At 39.1% G+C, this 23781-nt stretch overlaps 2 protein-coding genes across 3 annotated transcripts; one reads left to right on the forward strand and one right to left on the reverse strand.

Annotated features, from left to right (window-relative positions):
* The first annotated feature begins 531 nt into the window (after positions 1 to 531).
* On the forward strand, positions 532 to 3075 carry LOC307013285 (uncharacterized protein). The gene is made up of 5 exons (XM_079640614.1): positions 532 to 664; positions 1178 to 1395; positions 1821 to 1965; positions 2042 to 2151; positions 2258 to 3075. Exons 1-5 carry the CDS (start codon positions 598 to 600, stop codon positions 2561 to 2563), a joined length of 846 nt encoding a protein of 281 aa, XP_079496740.1. The 5' UTR covers positions 532 to 597; the 3' UTR covers positions 2564 to 3075.
* Positions 3076 to 3210: 135 nt separating this feature from the next.
* LOC307013284 (uncharacterized protein) lies at positions 3211 to 19635 on the reverse strand. Of its 2 annotated transcripts, XM_079640613.1 has the most exons (5): positions 12091 to 19635; positions 9142 to 11852; positions 8053 to 8459; positions 4828 to 5245; positions 3211 to 4150 (listed from the first exon to the last, which is right to left on the reverse strand). In XM_079640613.1, the coding sequence occupies exon 2, from the start codon at positions 11813 to 11815 to the stop codon at positions 9692 to 9694; it is 2124 nt and encodes a 707-aa protein (XP_079496739.1). In that variant the 5' UTR covers positions 11816 to 11852; positions 12091 to 19635; the 3' UTR covers positions 3211 to 4150; positions 4828 to 5245; positions 8053 to 8459; positions 9142 to 9691. The 2 variants fall into 2 exon arrangements, with proteins under 2 accessions (XP_079496739.1, XP_079496738.1); XM_079640612.1 differs by having other exon boundaries at positions 3211 to 5245.
* Between the last annotated feature and the right edge of the window lie 4146 nt (positions 19636 to 23781).

Genomic DNA, 23781 nt, shown 5'->3' on the forward strand with positions numbered 1-23781 from the left:
GGGGAGGGAAAATATACTTTGTCCCTTCAAATTTAACACACATGAATATATATAAGGTGACTTTAAAATGAATATACTAGATTAAACTTTCCTGCCATAACACGGTACTTTAATACTTCAAATAATTCAAATAATCCTTCAAAACCTAGACATACAAAACTAAAAACGTGACATTCGGATCTCCGCAAATCTCCTCCGAATCTCGCATGTCATGTGTTAGCCCTGGAAAATAACTAATGAAGTGGGTTTATCACATTCTCTAGCTTTATGGGGGAGACCGGTGAGTCATGTTCCTATATATATATACACATCATAAAAATGCCTGGGAATAACTTGTGGAATGATGTGCATCTCGAAACAGATGTTTGAAATGTTACCTATGACTGCATCAGTTATTAATATTCCTAATATTTGCAACATATACAATATCTCTGTCACCCCTCTTTTTTTAAAGAAATGGCACCTTCCAATGGGAACCGCGAAAAGGGTCCGTTAAGGGCGTGTGTTAGGTCAGGTGCAGTCCTAGCTTCAGGGTTGCTGGCTAGCTTTCCTTCAGGCAGAAGAGTGAACCTCCGTGATTTCACATTTAACTACGCCATGCATGAAAATGGAAGAGATATCACATATCCGGACATGGATGCTATAGCAACTGCAGCATTAAAAGGTAATGTAATTGTGTATTTTATGCTGCACCTCTCCAGCAAGCTTTGAGCTGCGAGTGTGGCTACAGACGGAGTTCACTCCGTCGAGGGAGTGGTTTGGGATTGGGCCGATATCTCCGGCGGTAGAGAAGACCCTCTCCAGTGTGGTTAATGTTTGCCGCCATTCTCCTGAACCGCTTCGCACTCTCTGCGAGAAGAAGACACCGGCGTCTGTGTATCTAGAAATGCTCTACAGCGACACTAGTTCCGGCTGGCTGACGTAATCGCTCTTCATGCAAAGCGAACGGGGGGGAATGGGCAGCGAGCAGAGTGCCAGGCGGAACACGGGGGATTTGAATGGGAGTTAATGTATCGATACCCGCGGCTGAAATATCGATACTTTCTCGGGAAACAAAATATCGATATATATCGCAGGATCGATTAAATTGCACAGCCCTAGTCACTATGGCTGTGTGTTAATGTCTCATTTAAACTTTAACATCAGAAATTAAAATAGTGGGGTTTATGTTTTCTAGCATCAGAAACTGAGAGCCCACAGACCCAGGCGAGACACTATAAGACTCTACAGGCGAAGTATAAAAACAAGGCCAGACCAAACACGATGGATGTTGCTCAGCTCCTGGACCTCGAAATCCAAGCGAGAAGGGCCTTCATTGACTCTGATGTTACAAAGGAGCAGGACAGGCCTTCCAAAATTCTTAAAGCTTATCCTTGCTTTGGAGAACTGGATCATGTAAGCACATTTTTTCGTTTTATGTACAACTATGCTTCCTAATTCGGTTAACGTTAGACCAAATTTGAAATGAGAAATGGTATGACAATTAAATCAGATCTGTCTCATTATTCATAAATAAATGACTCAAATATGCTGAGTGAATAAACATATTTATTCTGAATAGATATATAAAAACCCTCCACTTATTTAAAAAGAACACATTTCACAAATGTGCTTCTGATACACACAACATTATTTTGTTAGTAGTATTGGTCCACAATACGTATTTAAAAATAGTGTGTGCATCAGACATATGTGACCATTTCAATCACATTATACACATATGAATCTTTTTTTGTAAATTCAATTATGAGACTAATTACTAACCCTTGGAATGTAGATTTGAAAGTTTCTTTTATATATTTTCTCTCTCGTTGTCTTAGCTAATGGATGAACTACGGCGGGTCCTCAATCAAGGCAACTCCCACTTCTTAATGGAACTTAAGACCCGGTGGGGGACCTTTTGTGAGAGGGCACAGTTTTATGGAGTTTTCAAAAAGCTCATGAGGCCTCCGCAGCTTGACAAAGGTGATTATTATCTCTGACCATGTCTGTTTATTAACTGACTGCAGGAAACGGAATGAAACTTCTTTTTTTTCAACAGTAAAGCACTCAATTGCCATGATGAAGGCTTTACCAGAGATGTTCCCATCACCTATGGCCCCACCCAAGAAGTTAAGGCATGCAAGTGAGGCTGTGCTCCACGTCCTTGAGGTAAGAACATTTATAAGAATTTTCTCATGTCGACACAAAGAGTGAAATGTTGTGATCATATTTGTTTGGCTTTTTGTGATGATTTCTTTGTCTGTTTTTGTGTCAGTCTGCAGAAGACCCCAACACCTTTCTTCAGACACGACCACTCTCCAGCCCTGTTGTCATCATCTGCGAAACCAACTGTATACTGGCCATTGGAACCATGCCCATGCTCACCTTCCCAAAAAAGGACATTCATGAAAGCGTGATGTATCTCATAGCATGTTATTACACCTTACACCTCACCTATCCTAAGTGCATTGCAACACTTCTGTCTGTGGTGCAGACAGAAGTCCTCTTGGACGCCATTCACGACTGTGACATGACTACTTCATACAAAAAGGCTATGGCTGACTGGAACAAGTTCAAGTGATTAGTGATTAGGGCACTTATATATATGAGGGGCCGCTAGGGACATTATTCAGAAATACCGTTCACATACACATGTGAAACACTCACACACACAACTAAAACCAAAATAATTTACAAACATATGTAAAAATCTCTCATATACACATATGAAACGCTCGCACACACATGAAATCCAAAGTCGTTCACATATACATGTCAAACGCTCTCATATACACATGTGATACGCACTCACACACACACACCTGAAATGCTCTCACACACATATAAAACACACGTGTGTGTGTGTGTGTGTGTGTGTGTGTGTGTGTGTGTGTGTGTGTGTGTGTGTGTGTGTGTGTGTGTGTGTGTGTGTGTGTGTGTGTGTGTGTGTGTGTGTGTGTGTGTGTGTGTGTGTGTGTGTGTGTGTGTGTGTGTGTGTGTGTGTGTGTGTGTGTGTGTGTGTGTGTGTGTGTGTGTGTGTGTGTGTGTGTGTGTGTGTGTGTGTGTGTGTGTGTGAAAAAAAAAAAAAAAGAACGCATTGGATTTACTCAATTCAATTGTGGACATTTGTTGCACACAAATAATTTGCTTTGGCAGCAACCTATAGAATTGTTTTAAATCAACACAAACGATTTATGTCCAATCAACGCAAGTACTTTGTGTTGATTCAAAGTTATTGAAATGTGTTTGAATAGAGTAAATTAAACACTTTCATCGTTTTACTCCAACCCAATTTGATCACTTTATTCAAACACAATTCAATCCCTTTTATTCCAACACTATTTGATCACATAACTCTAGCAATATTTGTTATTTTAATATTCCCATGTCTATTACATGTTTTCAGAATTGTAATTTTTGTTGTAATACATTATATTTATAAATATAATTTAATGTAAATATGAAACAGATTTTAAAAGTAAACATAACCCACTTTTTTTGCATTGAAAACGATTAGAAAGTTTTGTTTCAAGACCTTTATTCAAGAACCTGGAGATTAAATAATCACTCAAGTCTTTCCAAAACTAATCTCCAATTTGAGAAGTACAAATATTAAAAAGGACCTTACATATCGTTTAGCAATTTCGTTACAACAATAACAACGTAAACAAAAAAACAATATATATATATATATAAATAAAGCGTCCCCTGCTTTTTATAAGGCATCAATAACTGCGGTGGTGGGAGAACCAGCCACACCACTCAGTCCAGGAATGTAGACTCTGCATCTCAACTACAAGAACAGTGTAGGAACAGCGAGCCGTGAACATGGACAGTGAACATGGGCAGTGAGCTCTCTTCACTCGTGCATTTTCCTCTTCAAGTTTTGGGCCTTTCTTGAAAGGTCAGATGCATCCACCTCCATTATAAGCTTCTGAATAACTTCTAAGGTGTTGCGGAGCTTCAACGGGTAATTCATGTTTAGGGCATACATGAGTCCAAACAGCATTACAGCTGCAAGAGCCACATTCTCCAGATCCTGAAGCACCAGCACACCCTCGAGGATTACTCCGACATCAGAATAGTCACTGCTGGGAGTCTCTCTGGCAACATAGATCCCCACTGTTGTTTCTTCTACCTCACGTAGTGTGTTGGCCTCAGTCATGTCCTGGTGGAAGACAAATTATTTCTTTAAGGATAAGACTTTTTTTTACTCGGACCTCATTAAGACACAATTTGCTTATTTGACAATACTGGTAGACTCTACTGTGGCACTACACTAATTAGCACAATGCTTGCGAAGAAGAATACCTGGTTTGTTTTCACCTGTGGGTTTCACCAGCCTGGCTAACAGATTGTAGGTTGTACATTAAATTGAGTGAATGGTAATTATTATTGGTAATATATATATCAGAGACTTTAAAAAGAGGAGAAGGTTGGAGAGAATAAACAGGTGAAATGAAATGACACCAAATGCTGGAGACTAATGAGCAAAGCATTAGGTACTACTCCTGATTCATAATTCACCCTATGTAATGTAATATAAGCCCCACAGGTGGAAGATTCTGCAGCCTGAGGAGGATAGAGCTGTCCTTAAGACTATTGCATTAGTATTTGAATGTGTCTCTGGAATCAGAAGAACACAAATCATGATAGACCATGTTAATTCTAACAAAACCAATTATAATATCAATTTCAGGAAGACAGCTATGTAACATGCCTGGTAATATGGTCTGGTATATCTGGTCAAATGAGGTTCTTTTAACTGAGGCTATATTTCTTCTTAAAAACATGTTCAAACTAACTTTTTTTTTTATGTGGCCTACTACTTTAGCACACACTCACCATGTACTCCTTCACCAGATCCTAAGGATCCTCATTGAGGTAGATGCAGAGTCCTTTAATGAGGCACTCCCTGCCAGCATCAATGTCTTCCTTAAGGATTAAAACAAAGAATATAGGGACATTTTAATCAAATTGAACCTATGGAGTGGTCACATTTTGGGATAATTTACCATTGTAATTGATTTTAGACTGACCTAATGCCAAAAAGGAAATATTATATATATATACACACACACATATATACACACAGTTAAAAAGTTCTTACCGTCATCATGGCAGCCATGTCTTTTAACTTCTTGCCCTGCTGCCCCGATTTTTTCGAGAACACCCTCAGCAGACTTGCGGAGTGTAGGTCAAGCTGTGACAGGAACCTTGACTGTAGAGCCATAGTTGTAATCCGCTTGAACTCTGCGTTAACCTGAAACAAAATGAAACTATTTTTTAACAACATGGCCCACTGACATACACACATTTGTTTCATTAAACTTACAGCTGCCAATCACATAACTGTATGCACTATGCATGTTTGCTCAGCATTTGATTTCTGCTATGGAATATTGGGTGTGAATGCTGAAAGCATTTTGCTCTACCGAGATGTAATCCAGCTCGACGCGATCTGATATATTTTAGACAAACTTATTTTTTTAGGCGGCTTTGATGTAGTGCTAACTTATACAATCATATTCGTTACAGTAGATACGAGATTTGGACCTAAAAATCGCCAATAATATGTTTGTGAATGTGTGACGAATCTGATGACAGAGGCAGACCACAACTGTTGTGTCCGGTAAACACAACATGTGGAAACCAGTTAGTCTGAAAACCAGTAGGGACATGACACCAGCAGTATGTGCTGTGTGTTTCTGTTCTCAAGGAGGTTTAATAAGAACTTGTGCTAAACAAAACTTGCAGTCATTTTAATTTATGACGTTATCACGGTATTTTTCCTTTTAACTCGAGGCCCAAATTCCTCGCTAAATAAATGTTCCTCCTCCTCAATCCTATTTTTTTCGGCCCCCGGGATGACGGACATCCTTAAACTCAAGCCCTACTCATCTGCTTCAATCATGTTCCCACTTTTTCAAATATTCCTACTACTTCACCTTCTTCTTACACATTTAAGCCAGCAATGCAGTGAAGCATCAGCTTTTCAACATCCAGCATTCATTTGCACCTACTTCTGAACAACATCGTAATGGGGCCAAGCTTTACTCTAACAGTTGCATATACCATCTACAGCACAAAAAGTTACACCATTATCTTTGTACTCACCTCCATTACACCAAAGAGAGCTGGCCATCTCTCTTGTACATCACTGGTCATGGGAACATCACCAGGGCTCTCGACTAACTTTTTTCACCATCCTCCCGGAACCGTCCCGAAATACAATCTAAGCCGTCCCGAAATTAATGTGGACCGTCCCGAATTTAAAATATTAGTTTTTCTACTACTTATCATTAGTTAAAATCATTCAAAGTGACCTTTAACATAAATAAAACATCATACAAATCATTAGATGATAATTCATCAACCTTTTTATTTGAGTAAATCAGTCAATCACATGACAAAGGCCAAATATATTTAAACAAACACACAAACGAGAAAATTACTAATATTGAATCAAATCAAGTCCCATCCAATTATCAAAAAAAATCCAACACTTTGTCCTTAAGACAGAACCCAGAGTAACCACTAACCAGAAGGACAGTCTGTAACACAGTCAGGAGACCTTTACAAACTGCCCCGCCACCTCGCACACAGAGATCTCGTCTGGATTGGAAAGCTCGAAAATACATCATAGACGCATGTTGTAGTCTTATTGCATATTAGAAACGGAGTTGGATAAACTAAAACTGCGATATAATGTTTATGTAGCAAGACTACATATGACATATATTTTTTAAATGTCTCCAGTACCGATAAAAAGTCAGATAACGTCGGAGCTTAACGTTACCACTGTCTTTAATCATTCCGGCCCGGGCGGAGCCCGTTTAATACCGGGGCTCGGTACCCATCCATACATGAGGAGAGGCGCAGCATATTGCTAAGGACTAAATACGATGGAGGGTTCTCATCTCAGCCTTATTACCCATAGGGGATGAAGTGGAGTAAGTAAATAAAGAGGCCGGCGCTCCAGGGTCTGGTTCTGCTGTGCGTTTTTGTGATGTAACGGTAAAACATTTCAGAATTCCTCCACGGGATACCATTGTCATTTTACATCACTCAACCCGCGAAATAAACACACTCAGTACATAGCCTACTGTAGATAGACCCGCGAATTTGCGGGGCCAGGAATTCGCGGGCACAGCCAGCTGTGCGGCTGGCTGACAGCACATGGGCACAGTTTACGTATGTGTGTGTGTGTGTGTGTCTGTCTGTCTGTCTGTCTGTCTGTCTGTCTGTGTGTGTGTGTGTGTGTGAGTGTGTGTGTGTGTGTTTCGCGGGTTGCTAAATGTTTTGTGTGTTTATGTTGACAAGGAGGTTTAATAATTGTGTGCTACACACAACGTGCAGTCGATTTCATTTTCATCGCCGTTTGTAGTAGAGTTAGCAGGGTATTTTTATTTTAACTCTCGTCCCAAATTCGTCCCAAAATTATTTTTTATCCTCCCTGACACAATTTTTTTCGACGACGGGACGTCCTTAAGCTCGAGCCCTGAACATCACTAATGACTTCTTGTCTTCTCAATGCAAATGTTTTCTCCATTTTAGCCCTAACTGTCTCTCTGTTATTACGCTTCTTGTAATCTGAAAGGAGTTCAACCCTCATCTTCTCCAAGGACTGGGCGCATTCTCCAAGTGGAAAGTCAGGGCAGTAGTTCACTTCACCCCTCTTTGGTTTCTTAACTTTAAAAGCAGGAGAACGTTTCCTTTCTGGTTTATGTTTCAAAGTATTTACACATACTTCAGGACATCCCAATTTCCGGAGATGTGTGCGGTAGTTGGACAACTTGTATTTGAGACTAGTCATCCATCCCCCATTGCCAGAGGCTGAGCCTTTTTCTTGTAAACATGGATGCTTCATGACGAGCGCCTCTGCAACTTGGTCAAACTCCCTGTCCGTGGCGTAGACTTTGTGCTTAACTACCTCCTGAATCAACCCCTCTAGTATATCAGACTTGAGCTTTGAATCAGGGATCAACAGTGTCCCTTCTCTGAGAACTCTGTGGGCCTTCTCAAGCTTAATCTCTGCATCATACGAAAAACAGGGAACATGGAACACACCTGGCCATGAAGACCGTGAAGAAGTGGACTCTGGAGATGTGAGAATCCCGGTGCTGTCGCCTAGAGAAGATGTGGTGTCATCAGGATGACTGGTTGGTGGAAAGGAGCAACTGTCCACACATTTATCTGCATCAGCATTGAGAGGTCTGCATGATGTGTATATGACCTTGACTGTAGCTTTGTCTTGTATTTCTCCCATGGAAGTTAAGTTCATAAATTCATTGCCAAAAAGCGTGTCCATGAACTGCAGCCGAAAGGGTTCCTTTACATTACACTGAGTCTTTATCTCATTCTCCAGTTCATTCACAGTTGAAGGCAGGCCAGCAGAAATCACCACCCTCTGACAGCTGTCAGCCCCTAGGATTACTCTGAGAACAGCTGATGTCATCATGGTCTTTCTTCACCGTCTGTTAGGAAAGAGAGTAAATAAACAAAAGGTTTAGAATTAGTTTTATTTCAAGTACATGGGGCTTGGTAGAAGAGTGAATGCTTGTCATTTTTTAAAAGGGTTCATTGTGAAGAACAATAACAATGTTATTGGGTTGGGTACTGTTCACATTTGAACCCATAGATATAAACAATAGATGGCTCACCCACGCTGCTGGCCAATGGAGACCAACGTTGCCACATGTCCGCCATCTTGCTGCAGTCAGCGCGCTCATTCATGACATTATGGTTTACTATTTAAATAACCATAGTTTGCTCAATTTTCAAACGGTTTGGTTTGTTATAAACATCAAAGATGTAGTTATGATACTGCATACTTATAATTATAATCATGAATTTTTTTTCAACATGTCTTGTCTCCTGTATCATAGCCATGCTAATAACGTTTATAATAAACCAAACCGTTTGTAAATCAGTCAAGATTTCAGCGAGTTAAGAGTATTTTTGTGCAGATCACTCACCTTACAACAGTAGCTGGTGACTGCAGCAAGATGGCGGCCGGTGAGCTACGCTGGAAAATCTCCCATGAGCCATCTATTGTTTATATATATATGTGTTTGAACCAATACCAGTACCCAACGGTACCTATCCTCTGTACTTTAGTCTGTACCTGCCCAAGCAGTGTTTAATTTGTTGCTTTACCTCAGACACAGATTGATCTCTTCAAGGTCACCATCCGCACACATCCAACCAGATAGGCGGCCAAGGGATACTCATCGACCAGTTCACAGACTTCCACAAGAGCAAGTTCTCGTGACGGAGATGGAGTCACCTCAAAGGCTCTCTAGTGCTCACTATACCATCCACACAGCAGTTTCAAGACAAAAAACACTCTCTGATGCTAAATGCATATTTGATGGATTTCCCCAAATTCGGGCAAGCCACCTTCAGACCCATGGACAACTACCATACCTGTCCTGTAGTTTATTCCCTTGCTCCAAACATTTTTTGCAAGGTGTATTTCAGATATGTCAGGATATTTCTGTTTAAAAGCTTGAACTAGCTCCTCCTTCAAAACATCTAAGGGGACAGAAGATACATCTGAGACATCCAGCATTTGTTTATCAATACTTGGAGACGACAAGTGGTAGCCAATCATAAACTGATGTTTTACAGCCAGAGATAGGGGCACGTTTTTAAAGCAACTGGTGTGTTTGATTATGTTTTTAAAGAAACTGCTTTGCCTCAAACCTCATAGTCCCACAAGAGGCCCAAAAAACCTTATTAGTTGTGGGTAATGTTCTATGTAGTGGTGTTTGGGACGCAGTCTATTGTTAGGAGAATCCTCTTGATACCTTTGTCTATGGTCTGAAATTTTGCTCTCAAGGTATGCAATAGACTCGTCGTTGTGAACTGGGGCAACCACAAGCTCAACAATCTGTTTTAGGTCCAACAAGACCTGCCATGCTGGATCATGCTCAGGAATCTTAGGCCCAATTATAAATGTGAGCAATCTTAACAAGTACCAGTTTTCATGGGCATTACCACCTATGGTTTTCCTGTGTGAGAGATTTTGTGGCAAAATATGAGGCTTATTTGTTTTGTCTGTCCACTTGTATGGGAAATGTAGAATGGAATTGTTAATATCTTCCAAGGTTATGTACTTCTTTGAGATTATAAATGTTAGACAATGTGCTATTTCAACAGGCCCAATGCCTTCAAAGAGATTGTGTGCAATGTCAGGAGGGTAGCCACTGATGACATTAAAATGAGAAAGTGCTTTAGTCAAAGGACAAGCTCTTTTAACTCCAAAACAGCTGCTGCCACTATCTAGGGCTGTTCTGACATAAGTTTCATGTATTTCTTTTGTTTTGAGGCTGAAAGTTCCTGCTCTAACCTCATTTGATGCAATGTCTGAAGCTGTTGCAGTACAAAAACCACAAAAATAGGTGCCTGAAAAATTCTCAACAAAACCCGCTAATCCATGAGCTCCTAAATTGTCTGCAGCAATAGTTTGAACTGTACCTTTCAGCGATGTTCCCAGTTGTGGGACAACAATTCCATCAACTTCCAAAGACCTGAGATCATGTAAAAGTGGCTCTAAAACCTTGTCATAGCCATAGGTCTTAACATTGTCTGTTTTGCACAAAATGGCTAAGTAAATGGAGGACAAAGAGGAATGAGACCCTGGGGGTAGGTTACTCAGCACCCAGTACACAGCACAAAGTTTGTGGGTTTTACGGGAGGTGCCAAGAGGATTACAGACCTCGAAGTCATCAACATACAAAGCAATAGATACCCTTAACTCTTGACCTGACAATAAACTGTTTTGCTTACAATGCAGACCATCCCTGAAACACTTGTACACAATTAATTTTGCTGTCTCTGTTTCCCTTTGCGTTTCGTGACTACAAACTAACTTGTCCACAATATCTTTCCTATTCAACAGCACCTGTAGAGATTCAAGAATGGGGACATACTGGAAGGTTTTCTTCTCTTTAGCATCCAAAATACATTCAACTGGTTCAACAATATTAAAGTTTGCCTTGTAATACTGCTTACGTTGATATGTAGAACTCAAAGGACCACCCTTCTCTATGGCTTTATTTATAGGATTCCCAGTGCACAGAGAAGTGGTTATTTCCTCTATGATAGCTCTGTCAACCTGGAGTTTGTGCTTCTGAAAAATATCAACTAGAACGCCATCAGTGTGGGAACTCGAGAGAGAGCTAGTTAAGTGGTGAAGCTCTAGCAAAACATCATTGATTGCTGTGCTTGGTACATGGGTTAAATGTTCCAACTTTAACAAAGCTGCTGCAAAAGTTTGTTCAATTACATTTGGAAGGTCATTCGGGGCATAAACACTGCAATCTGGTTGTGCATCAGAGTATGCCTCACCTATTTCATCATCTGAAGTATTTTGCGTAGATTCCAGAGAAACAAAGGTGGTTGATGTCACAATTTCTGGTTTAAAATCTGTAACTGAATAATAAGTATGTTTTCTTCTCCAGTGGGATTTAAATGTTCCGTAGATATTTGTTTGAAAGTTGCAATCTAAAAACATGCAAGTTACAACCTCATTTTTGTTAAGGTGTGCATTAATGTGAGCCCAGTAATAACTTTCCGAGACAAGATCCTTACAAGGACATAACTGGCACCTAAATATACAGCTCTTGGATTGATGACTGGTTTTAGTCACATGAAATCTATTCAAATGAATTAAAAGCGCATTCCATGTTTTAAAAGTGCAGGGGCAGCTTACATATACACAAGGAAAACGATTATTATTCCCATAATATCTATGTTTCACTCGATAATGTTTTAATATTTGGGACCTACTTGGTAAAACTGAGGGGCAGGCCTTACAACGCCACATTCACAGCAACATTCTGGCAAACTTGCAGCACCATTCACTGCAAAAGACAAATGGAAACAAAGAAGGATAAATGTCTAATGAGAAAATTCTGATAAAAATGTAAGACAAGCTTTCAAAATGAAATAACAAACATCAATCAATAATAAAATGGGGAAGGTCTAAGTAACAGTAGTGACACTGTTTATAAAAAGCATTTCAAAAAGTGTGACACATCACACAATGGCCAATCACACCGAGTGGGACAGGGTTAAACCAAAATACAATTGTATTCTCACCACATCAATTTGAGCCCACAGTAAAAGCGCCGACTCCAGACACGCACAGAGTTCGCGTTTCAATCTGCTGCAACAAAGAGCAACACAAAAAACACTTATACAATGCAAAACAGTATTTCTATAAACAAAAATTGTAAATACTCTACACATACGGGAAGTAGGGGTTCTGGAGGTGCTGCAGCACCCCCTGTTGGCGAATGGTGTACATTTTTTGCTGGTTACTATTATGTTCATGTTACTGTTGAAATCTCTCCCCACTTTTAGCCTCACCCCCTAAGTAAAATGACTTCTCGCGGCTATGACTCTACAGGTCAACAGATTATGTTTTTTTGAGGGATGATGCCAATCTTTTTTATAGCAGATCAACAAATAGCCAATATACATGTATGCATCTGAAAATGTACATGTATATATACGGCTGGGTACCGACCGAAATAATCTGGTACCAAGTAGTATCGACTTCTCAAGTCAAAGGATACCTATCCTTATCATAATAATCACTGCTACATGGGGCACTGGGAAAGTCAGATGATGTCAGTCTGCATAATAATTAACCATGTGCTGCATAATAATTAGCCATGTGCTTCTGGTAACTAGAGCATATAGCCCGTCTGTATCACCTAGAATGACGCACAAACATATATGCCCTAAAGCTGATGCACCGGACTGCTAACCATGCTAAGCCGTTAGCCCCGTTAGTACCCCAATCAGGTTTTAAGGGTAGCCTACTGGTATCATAATTCTGATAAACGATACCCACACTTCTAATCCTGTTATTTACAGATAAAATACATACTCACCACAGAACCTGAGCCACAGCAGAGGCACTACGGTCGTCTGACGGCAATCTGCAGCAGCAACAACAGCATTGACATTAAAAAAGCATGGCCGTTTTTCCCTTGCTAACATTTAGCATAACTTTGGAGCGTGGCTTGGTTAAAAAGTGAGCGCCCCAGCCTCTTAATTAAAAGACAGTAATGTAAACTCGTACTGCTCGTTGACCAAAGCTTTCGTTTGAAAGTTAACGTTAATCCTAATGCGACGTTAGCTAACAATGGCTAAATTAACAGATAGCATTAAGTAACTACGAACCAACACCTTGCGGCGGGCCCCACCCGACATTTTCACAGAGGAAACGTAGCACATGGTAATTCAACAGCACGAGAGCAAATAACTTCATGACAGTTCATTAACTTATGTTGGTGACTTTCAATGCATTATATTACATAAAGATGTAGCGATTCATTTCAGACAGTTTGAAACGCGAGGGCCGTGATTGGTACGTGATCTGCCCTTGCTCAAGGGAAAACCTCCAGCTTGACTGGAGACCGCCCCCGTGATAGATAAATGTAATTATAATGAAGCCAGCTGCAATAGATCATTGATCCACCAGGGGGTGCAGTGGGGTTCCACACTGGAGCTCATGTGAAATAAAGTGAGATACAGTATGCTGGATGTACACCGGAACTTTGTTAAGATCCATATGTCACGGATATCATACTCTGTGCTAAATAAGAGACATGTAATCATTTACAAAACATCACCATGTTGTTATTTAACAAAATAATTTTGTTATTCGAAAAAAACGAACGGGAGGAAATGCAGCCCGGGTCTCGATTTTTAATCCTAATTTAATCATCATCTTCACCACGATCATTTATGTTTATGTTCGCCGAATTGACATGAAATCACTGACACATATGAATATACTGTATTCAACTTCATTAAAACGTTATTAACGTGCCTAAACTCAGTAATTCACCAAAAATATGTATATTTTAATGGAGTTTCGTCGGTCGATCAGGATCCCAAAGTGTAGCGGAGGGATCCTCATCTGGATGAAGGGTGTTATTTTCCCCATAAGGAACAAGTCGCTGCAAATTATCCCGCTTATTACATGGCCACATTCTCAAAAAAGTAACGACATGACTCCCAATATTAATTGAAATGCTTTTATGGATTTAGAAAATGTTTTTATTGATTTAAAAAATTGTTGTCTGTATTGATTTAAATTGACATGCATCCGCTAAGAAAAATAGTCTGTTGTTACAGTTTTTTAAACAGTCTGAATGAAACGGCAGCTCTCAGCTGTGTATTTACACAACAAATGGCCCATCAACCACAGCTCTCTCCCCCCCCTCCCCCCCTGATCTTTCTTCTCCAGCAATTAAATTAACAGTAGGTTACTCTGAGTGACCATAGACTGTATGTGACAAGCTTACAGTTAGTGACGTAACAACACCATAAAAGCTGGTGGGTTGAAAGCAATACGGGAGGTAAAAATAACTAGAATAATTGGGATTTATTTATTGTGGCTTTTATGTTTTTAGGTATAAAATGTTATGTAATTCAGGCTTATAGTTCACCCTTCTCTAAAATCCTTCAACAATGACAATATTCATTGTAATTTAATAAATCCTTCCAACACACATTGTAAAAAATAGCCTACTGTAAGTTAAGAAATCATTTCAATATGTACATCTTCTGATGTAACAACAATAACATTATAAATAGTAACATAGCTGAACATGGTATTGCACATTTAGCTTTGAGTGTTACTGACCTGAGATGTTTTTATTACATGAATTAAGGTGACTGAGGCTTTTTAACATACAGGGATGCAAACTCATCAGGTATGAAAAAGGTGACAAGGATCCGAGCCCCCGGCTCCCCCACCCCACGGAATGACAGAGGATTTTAGCAGTCTGAACAACTAAAGCAGCAGTGTTAATAATAACAGAAACGCCAAAGAGTCACATCTAATAGAAATATATAAAAACATTTATTTTAAATTGTGTAGCAGTCAGTTTATAATTTTGGCAGCACTGTTGAGCATTTTGAAAATGTATTTTCGTGACTCTGTGCAAGGCTTAAGTCTTTTTATCTTTATAGCCACATGGTGTAAAGTAACTAAGTTCATAAACTCAACAAGTACTATACTTGGGCACAATTTTGAGATACTTGTACTTTATTTAAGTATTTCAATGTTTTGCTACTTTGTTCTTCTACTCCACTACAGTTCAGAGGTACATGGTGTACTTTGACTCCACTACATGTATTTAATACCTTTAGTTACTTCACAGATCTGGATTAATTAAGTGAAATATAATCAAGTGTTCAATCAGACTTTAGTTCCACCTGGAGTAAATCCACAAGCTACCCTGCAGTATACGAAGTCATTCAAACTAGCTGCACCTTTACCAGCTTTGAGAACACTTTCATGATCAATCATAATAAAACATATCATATCTATTATTCTGAAATGGAACAATCTGCACAATGATTACTTTTACTGTCGCTACTTTCACTATATTTTGATGAGAATACTTTTCTACTTTTACTTGAGGAACATTTTGAATGCAGGACTTTTACTGTAACAGAGTATTCCTACACTCTGGGACTATTACTTTTACTCAAGTACAAGATCTGAGTACTTCTACTTTTTCTCAAGTACAAGACCTGAGTACTTCTACTTTTACTCTAGTACAAGATCTGTGTGCTTCTACTTTTACTCAAGTACAAGACCTGAGTGCTTCTACTTTTACTCAAGTAGATTTGAGTACTTCTACTTTTACTCTAGTACAAGATCTGTGTGCTTCTACTTTTACTCAAGTACAAGATTTGAGTACTTCTACTTTTACTCTAGTACAAGATCTGTGTGCTTCTACTTTTATTCAAGTACAAGACCTGAGTACTTCTACTTTTATTCAAGTACAAGACCTGAGTACTTCTACTTTTACTCAAGTACAAGATCTGAGTATTTCTACTTTTACTCAAGTACAATATATATATACTTATACCACCTCTGTTTATAGCCTATGAAAAAAACTATTAGAAATAGAAGGCTAAAGCTAACGTTAGCAGATAGTGACAATGTATGCTAGCTAGCTAGCTCAACGATTCCTTAAATAATATTGCCACATAAAAACTTTTCAGTTCACATCACGCTCTGCCGCTCCGACAGGGAGCTCTGCTCTGAACACCTGAACGGCCCGTTCTAACAGCTGTTCACCAGCGGTCCAGTCTGTGCCACAGTGACTCCGGACGCACAGTTAATCTTAACGAACGCACCCGTAGGTAATGTAGCTGCTGAAGCTAGACCATCATGTCGGAGCAGCAGAGCCTTATTATACATCCATGAGCAGAGCCGACAGGCAGGAAGACTCGAGCACACAGCTCGTACTTCATTATAATATATAAACACCATGCGTGTCATGATGGCACATAACAGCTCAAGGCCGCAGATTACTCCGGGTCCCAGCCCCCCCCATACCCCAAAAATATTTGTATTGCAGATCTACATGAATCACACAAACGACTTATTTTGGATTCAAAACGGCGAATTTCGCCCAAAGGTGACAAGTTTATATCACTGAACATAGACAGAGCACAACTGAAACATAACATCTGAGATGTAACAACATAATACACTTTTCGGGGATGCTTGGGATGTGAGTGAGGGACACGGCTTAGAACGGGCGTGTCGCCTGGCAGGACAGGAGAGTGTGTGCACCAGTCTGCCTTGATCTATGAATTCATGTCCGTGACACTCACTGCTGCCCACAGCTGTTATATAGAAGGAAATTCCTTCACTTCATGAAAGTGTTTTAACCACACACACCTCTACACACACATGACGGGTGTTATTTTCCCCATAAGGAACAAGTCGCTGCAAATTATCCCGCTTATTACACGGCCACATTCTCAACAAAGTAACGACATGACTCCCAATATTAATTGAAATGCTTTTATGGATTTAGAAAAATTGTTTATTGATTAAAAAAAAGTTGTATGTCTTGATTTAAATTGACATGCATCCGCTAAGAAAAATAGTCCGTTGTTACAGTTTTTTAAACAGTCTGAATGAAATGGCAGCTCTCAGCTGTGTATTTACACAACTAATGGCCCATCAACCACAGCTCTCTGCCCCCCTCCCCCCTTGATCTTAATTCTCCAGCAGCTAAATTAACGGTAGGTTACTCTGAGTGACAAGCTTACAGTTAGACACAACACTGTAATTACAAGTGACCCTCAGTTAGTTGACTTTTATGTTCAACTGCTAAATTCGTTACTGATAAAAAAGGGCTTTTACTGTACCTAATTACCTTAACACTAGAACCGCCAGAGGTTTTTGTATAGGCCTACCTAAACCCGTCAAATCCCAATATTTGAATGCAGTTTTTAACAACATAGGGTGCTACATAACACACTTTCAGGAAAAGTCACGGACTGGGAGACTTTAATATTTTTATTGAAAAAAAGTTACATTGCACACACACAACAACACATCATACAAATTGACCCGATTGGCGGTTCTAGTATTAAATAAACTCACTAATGAATGAAACCAGTTCAATACGCATTATTCTTATTCTTATCATTCTTTATGAGCGCAGAAATAGTCTTAAAATCAGATCTGTTTTTTAAATGAAATCTGACGGCAGGCAGTTAGCTCTGATCACCTATGATAAATGCGCCGCACCTAATCGCTGGCCATTCAGCCACAGACACTGTTCAAAATGGGGGGGAGCTAGGGGGAGCTTGGCTCCCCCGAAGAGGGAGGGAGCTCCCCTGAAGGCTGACTTTGAGATAAATAGGGGGAGCCCAAAACAATCGTGCATATTTGTGTCACACAGATTAGAAATGTTGAGTTTCTGTAAGTAAAAGTTCTTGAAATAAATAATAGTTATTGTTCATTTCAGTTTCTGAATATTTGTTTTATATTTGTGAATATGTCTGGGTGTTGCCATCTGTACGTGGCGGCGCTGCATTCTTACTTACGTTGCTATGGTTATGGCGGTGATGCCGGCGCGGTATTTGAATTGTTCATATTGATATTTTTTTTACTCTGGCTTTGTAATAAAAAAATACTGCAAAACGAAAACAGCCAAGCGTCACAGCTTTTGGATTCACAAGCAAAGAAGCGAAGGAGTCTAAAAATGACAACGTGAACGGAAAACAACTTTTAGTTGGCCGGCTGTAAGCGGCGTTAGGGTCGAGCTTGACAGCTCCACACCGAGGGAGAGTCCTGCCGATGCGGAGCCTGATGAGGCTTCAACAACGGCCACATCCGCCGGCATAGTGACACCGTCTGTATTAGTAGAAGAGTGTTTTTATAGCAATTGATCGCATCCGCGCTGCTGCGCCAGTCAACAGAGCGTGCGTGTGACATATTTAGTAGCAGGATGTGCTCTGAAAAATAGGGCTCCCCGAAAGCAAATGGGTAATTCCAAAACTGACAGAGCTCCCTCGATACAAATCAAACTGTAGAAGGTGTGAAAGCACCTATTGTTTTAAATAATGGTCGGAATGTGACCTGTGAGCCTTCTGAATTACCGTGGGACAGCACATTCTACACTAAAATGTTCAATCAATAAAGTAACATCTTATCTTATCTTAATAATATCTTCATATTAATAATAATAATAAATTATACAGTATGTGTCCGAAAGGGAGCAGGAGGAAGTAAACACAAAAATATACTTTATATTAAAGCAAACGATTGTAAAGGTTAAAGTATGAGCATAACAAATAAAGAAGTGTAATGTAAACATTTACATTATGATTATTTAATATATAAAGACTATATATTATTGAATTACAAGATTAGATATACTTTAGTTGATCATAAATATTGATGTGTTCAAATGCTCTTCAAAACACAACTGAAAGTCCATGAAACTTGTCTTTCTGTATTTGTGAATGAAGCGCCATCTCCTGGTTAAAACCTGAAATTGAAAATCTGGCAACGCCCTCTTGGAAAATAGTGGGAGGGCTTAACATTCCTCTATACTGGTCTTTCGCAGGTGGTAGGCAGGAAGCTGTAAGCTGGAGTCTGAAATTCAGTGCTCCATCTGTACTCTCCACATAAAATGTAGATTCTACTCAATACTATTACATTTTGCTTCGGAACATGAGGCAATTGTATAACATTCACACAATAGGCTTGGATAAATCCAACAGATGGCCAGTCCCCCTTTTTTCAGTGTATATGTGAATAACTTTGGATTTCATGTGTGTGTGAGAGCGTTTCATATGTGTATATGAGAGATTTTTACATATGTTTGTAAATGATGTTGTCTTTAGTTGTGTGTGTGAGACTGTTTCACATGTGTATGTGAACGGTATTTCTGAATAATGGCCATAGCGGCCCCTCATACTTGTAGTCCTATTCAAAATTATTCGCTGAGTCAAAAGTGTCATGAGAATTTCACTTGCTTTGCATTTTACAGTGAAATAATGTTCTCTTTTTCTCTAAAGACATATCTGATGACTGACCTTTACTACGCTGTTTGAAAACAATAAAAACATTAAAAGAAATCATTTGAGACTCATATTTTTCTTTATGCAAGCAGTCAAAGTTTATATTGATAGGATTAAAGATCTTTGAAGGTTTTGTCTCTACGTTTTTTGGTATTTAGCCTTATTTTTAAGAATACTTTAATAGCACCAAATGCTGAATTTAAGTAGATTTTTCTACATATTAAGAAAATAATTCTTAAATCTTATCTTTATCTAGACAAATGTACCTGTTTAAAGTGAAGCTGCACTGGATTTAAGATATGTTGCCTCACATAAAATAGAATTTTGGGACAAAAGCAGTAGAATATGCTGAATTCAAGCACATTTTCCTTATAAGATTATAATTCTTAAAGATATTCCTTGCTTCAATTCAAATGTACTTAATTTTGGTTTAAAAACACTTGTTTTAAGATATCTGTAGATCTTTTTAGGCTAGATTTATTGACTTGTTTTAAGAAAGTCTTGGCAAGTGAATTTTTCTTGTTCTGTTGGCAGACCATTTTTCTTATTTTAAGTAATATATTACTCATTTTACTATTTATTTTTCTTGTTTTTTGAGGCTTAGTTTTTCAGTGTAGTGTGTGTTTACAAGTTTGGACCACTTCATTCAGTACAGTATTGATGGTTGTTAATGGTCTGTTAAGATGTAGACCTATATGCAGAAAACTCATTGGTGAAAAACATTCACTTTTTTAATGTGTTACAGTATGCTTAGAAAAGTTGAATATTTTAATGTAAGTTCTACATTTAGATTCCCATTTAGATGATGGTTGAATCAATATTGATTCCTAACACTGATTCAATATAAAATCAACTAAAATGTATATGTAGATTCCCATTTGGATGATGGTTGAATCAATATTGATTCCTAACACTGATTCAATATAAAATCAACTACAATTTACATGCAGATTCCCATTTGGATGATGGTTGAATCAATATTGATTCCTAACATTGATTCAATGTAAAATCAACCAAAAATGTGCATGTAGATTCCTATTTAGATGATGGTTGAATCAACATTGATATAGTGTCAGTTATGGTTGAAAGTCCAACGTTTATTCAACATTAAAACAATTTGCGCTTTCTGTTTAATTTCAATGTCCGGGTTTCAACATGGATTCAATATTTCTGCCTAACCATATTTCAACATTGATTCACTCATATTTTGCTATCTGGGTAGCAAGTATCGTAACAAACAGAGTAAAATAAATAGGGACAACAGCTTATCAACTAACCATTCAGAAACGTCCTGCTGCAACCGAGATGTTTGCACCTCCACCAAAACCTCCGCTGCTTCAGGGTCAGTTTCTGGATCAAATTGATAATATGCTTGAACACATGCATTGCTCTGAGACGACATGTTTATTCCACACTCGTAATCACAGCAAACATGGTAACGTGACTCTCGCCGGCTCATGGCCCCCTCTTCTGCAGGGGGGCGTGGTCAGCTGCTGCTCAGAATTTTCAAAGACAGGCATAGATAGAATATAGCGAAAACGAGCGAAACGAGGCATGGCTAAAAAATGATCTGTTTGGTATTTTGAAAAATAAAATGTATAAATATACCTTATATAGGTATGGTCATACACTATATCATTTAAATATAGCATGATAGGTCTCCTTTAAAGGAATGCATAACTATAGAAATTTAAATGGAAAGGAAGAGAAATGTTGTTGTGACTTGTGCATATAGAGCACCAGGATCAAATGTAGAGCTTTTTAAAGATAGTTTAGGAGTATTAATGGATGGCCTAAATGAAAATAAAACATGTATTATTTGTGTGGATTTTAACATTGACCTTCTAAATGTATCTAAACACAAAACAACTTCTGATTTACTGGATACATTGTATAGCAGGGGGCTTTATCCCCTAATCACCAAGCCCAGTAGAATAACATCAACTTGTGCAACATTGATCGACAATATCTTTACAAATGTCATGGAAAACAGTGCTAAGAGTGGGCTAATAATAAATGACATAAGCAACCATTTACCTGTATTTGTAGCATATGATTGGCAATTAAAGAAAAAGAAGGAAGAGACTCGCAGTAGATATGTCAGGGTAAGGACTGCTGAAGCAAAAGACACATTTAGGAGTGACCTCTTAAAGAGCAACTTCCAGGTTAAAGACACCTGTGAATAAATGTGTATGAAAATGATGAAGACAGTAGATTTTCAAAAAAATATACAGAAATATACACTACAGTGACATCTGGCGTCATTTTTGTAAGAAATGTTCACTTCCGCATAAAAAAGCCTCGGCACGTGACCTCCCGCGTGTGACGTAACACGGGGGACACAAGGGGGAGAGCGGCCGGCGTAACGTATTAATAAACATGGATCTCAATGCTAGTTTCGACACAGAAGAAGTTGAACATGAATATTTGAATGCATATGACGGACCACAACCTTATAATTATGAGCCTGCTAGGCGTCCAAGAGACCAGGAGCAGCCAAGGATTAGAAGAAATAACGGCCATCGGAGAGAAATTGAGCTGTGGTTTGAGGAGAACCAGTGGAGAACTGGGCAGCTATCTTGGTGAGTGACCGGCGTTAGCTACAGAATGTTAGCTAACGTCACATCACAACATTGTGAAGTTATCATATATCAGGCTATAACTAAAGTAGCATTGATAGTATAGTAACGTTACTGGCAGGACTGTTGATACTGATCCATGACAGAAACTAATGCGCAAGTATCAGCCGTATCTCGCGTTACCTAATGCAACTCCACAATACGGTGCTGTGGACCGGAGGAGAGACGCGAGATACGGCTGATACTTGACGATCTGGCGGAGAAAGGTTGTGGAGCCTCCGTTGATATGTCGTTGTAAATGGCTTGATGGAAAGCAGGTGTGTAGTCGGGGAGGGTGCACAGCTGATTGCAGCAAGTGAGTGGAGGTTGAGCCGGGAGCCAGGAGTGACAGCCACCACGCACACACAAACAACAGAGATAGGGGGAAACGAACAAACACAAAGGAGACGGCTGGAGCAGTACAGCCACCACAGCGTTACCTAATGCAATGTCTTACGGTGCCGTGTACCGGAAGGGAGAGAGAGAGCAGCGAAGGGGGGGGGGGGAGAGAGAAGTAATACGGTTTCCTGATAAAGCTGTGGAGAGTATGTGCTGCAGGGAGGTGGATGCACAACGCACCCAGGAATGAACGCTAGCTCCGGTCCTTTTTACTGTGGACTCGATGTCCTGACAGGCTGGTATTTGTGCAACCTGCACAAACACAATACTGCACCATGATTACAAATGGTGAAATACAATGTAAAACTACCGAAAAATACCAGCTCCTTAAAACACAACCGCTCTACTCAACGCAACTCTACTATACCCGCGGTCAGAGAGCGGAGATGTGTCCCCTGTGTGATGTAATATGACGCGTTTGACGTATGACCTTAAAAAAAAGCCGTTTTTAAGAGCAGAGCTCAAAATTGCTCCTTTCCCTCTGAATTCCTGCCCTTATGTCTCGTAAAACATATCAAATCCTGCATTCACTTTTTTAATTGTAATTTTCAAGCAAGTTTAAGCATAAATGTAGAATAAATAAAAACCTGCAAGATGCTCTTTAAAGGAAGAGTGGAGAGGGGTTTATGTAGAAGATGTAAATGCTGCATATGAGTCCTTCCTAAAAATCTACATATCACTGTATGACAAACATTGTCCCACTGTACTCCGTACATATAAAGGTACTTATTATCAAAAGCCTTGGATAACCAAGGGTTTACAAAATGCTTACAAGAAGAAAAATAACCTTTATAAAGACTTCATAAAATGTAGGACAAAGGCAATTGAAAAGCAATACAAGGCATATAAAAATAATTCAACAGTTATAATGAGACAAGCAAAAAGAGAATATTATAATAATATGTTAAAAGAAAAGAAAAATTATATCAAGGGCACAAATCTTAAATAATGTTATTGGAAATAAATCTGTATCCACTGGCCTGCCCAGTCACTTCATTGATGACAAAAATAAGGATGTAAAAAACATGAATGAAGTGGTACATGAATTGAACTCTTTTTTTGTAAATGTCGGACCTAATCTTGCAAAGACTATTCCAAAACAACACGATGGGCAAAAAAGAGGATGGCGGAATTGGGGGAAGTAAAGTGTTGCAGTCAATGTTTCTGGGAGAGATACAATAAATTGAAATTAGAACCATTGTAGACAAATGCAAAAATAAGACTTCGACTGATAGTGATGGGATCGACATGACCATAGTGAAAACGACTATTGACTGTATAATTAAACCGCTAAGTTACATCTTTAATCTTTCATTTCAGACAGGTATTTTTCCAGATAGCATGAATATAGCTAAAGTTATCCCTCTTTTTAAAACAGGGGACAAATGCCAATTTACTAACTACAGACCAG

This window comes from Notothenia rossii (genome assembly GCF_949606895.1).
Source record: "Notothenia rossii genome assembly, chromosome: 7".
NCBI lineage: Eukaryota > Metazoa > Chordata > Actinopteri > Perciformes > Nototheniidae > Notothenia > Notothenia rossii.

Coding starts and splice junctions, on each gene's coding strand:
- LOC307013284 (XM_079640613.1), bottom strand. CDS start 11,815: ATGTGGCGTTGTAAGGCCTGCCCCTCAGTTTTACCAAGTAGGTCCCAA.
- LOC307013285 (XM_079640614.1), top strand. CDS start 598: ATGCATGAAAATGGAAGAGATATCACATATCCGGACATGGATGCTATA. Junction 1,396..1,820: donor GCTTTGGAGAACTGGATCAT/GTAAGCACATTT, acceptor TCGTTGTCTTAG/CTAATGGATGAACTACGGCG. Junction 2,152..2,257: donor CTGTGCTCCACGTCCTTGAG/GTAAGAACATTT, acceptor TTTTTGTGTCAG/TCTGCAGAAGACCCCAACAC.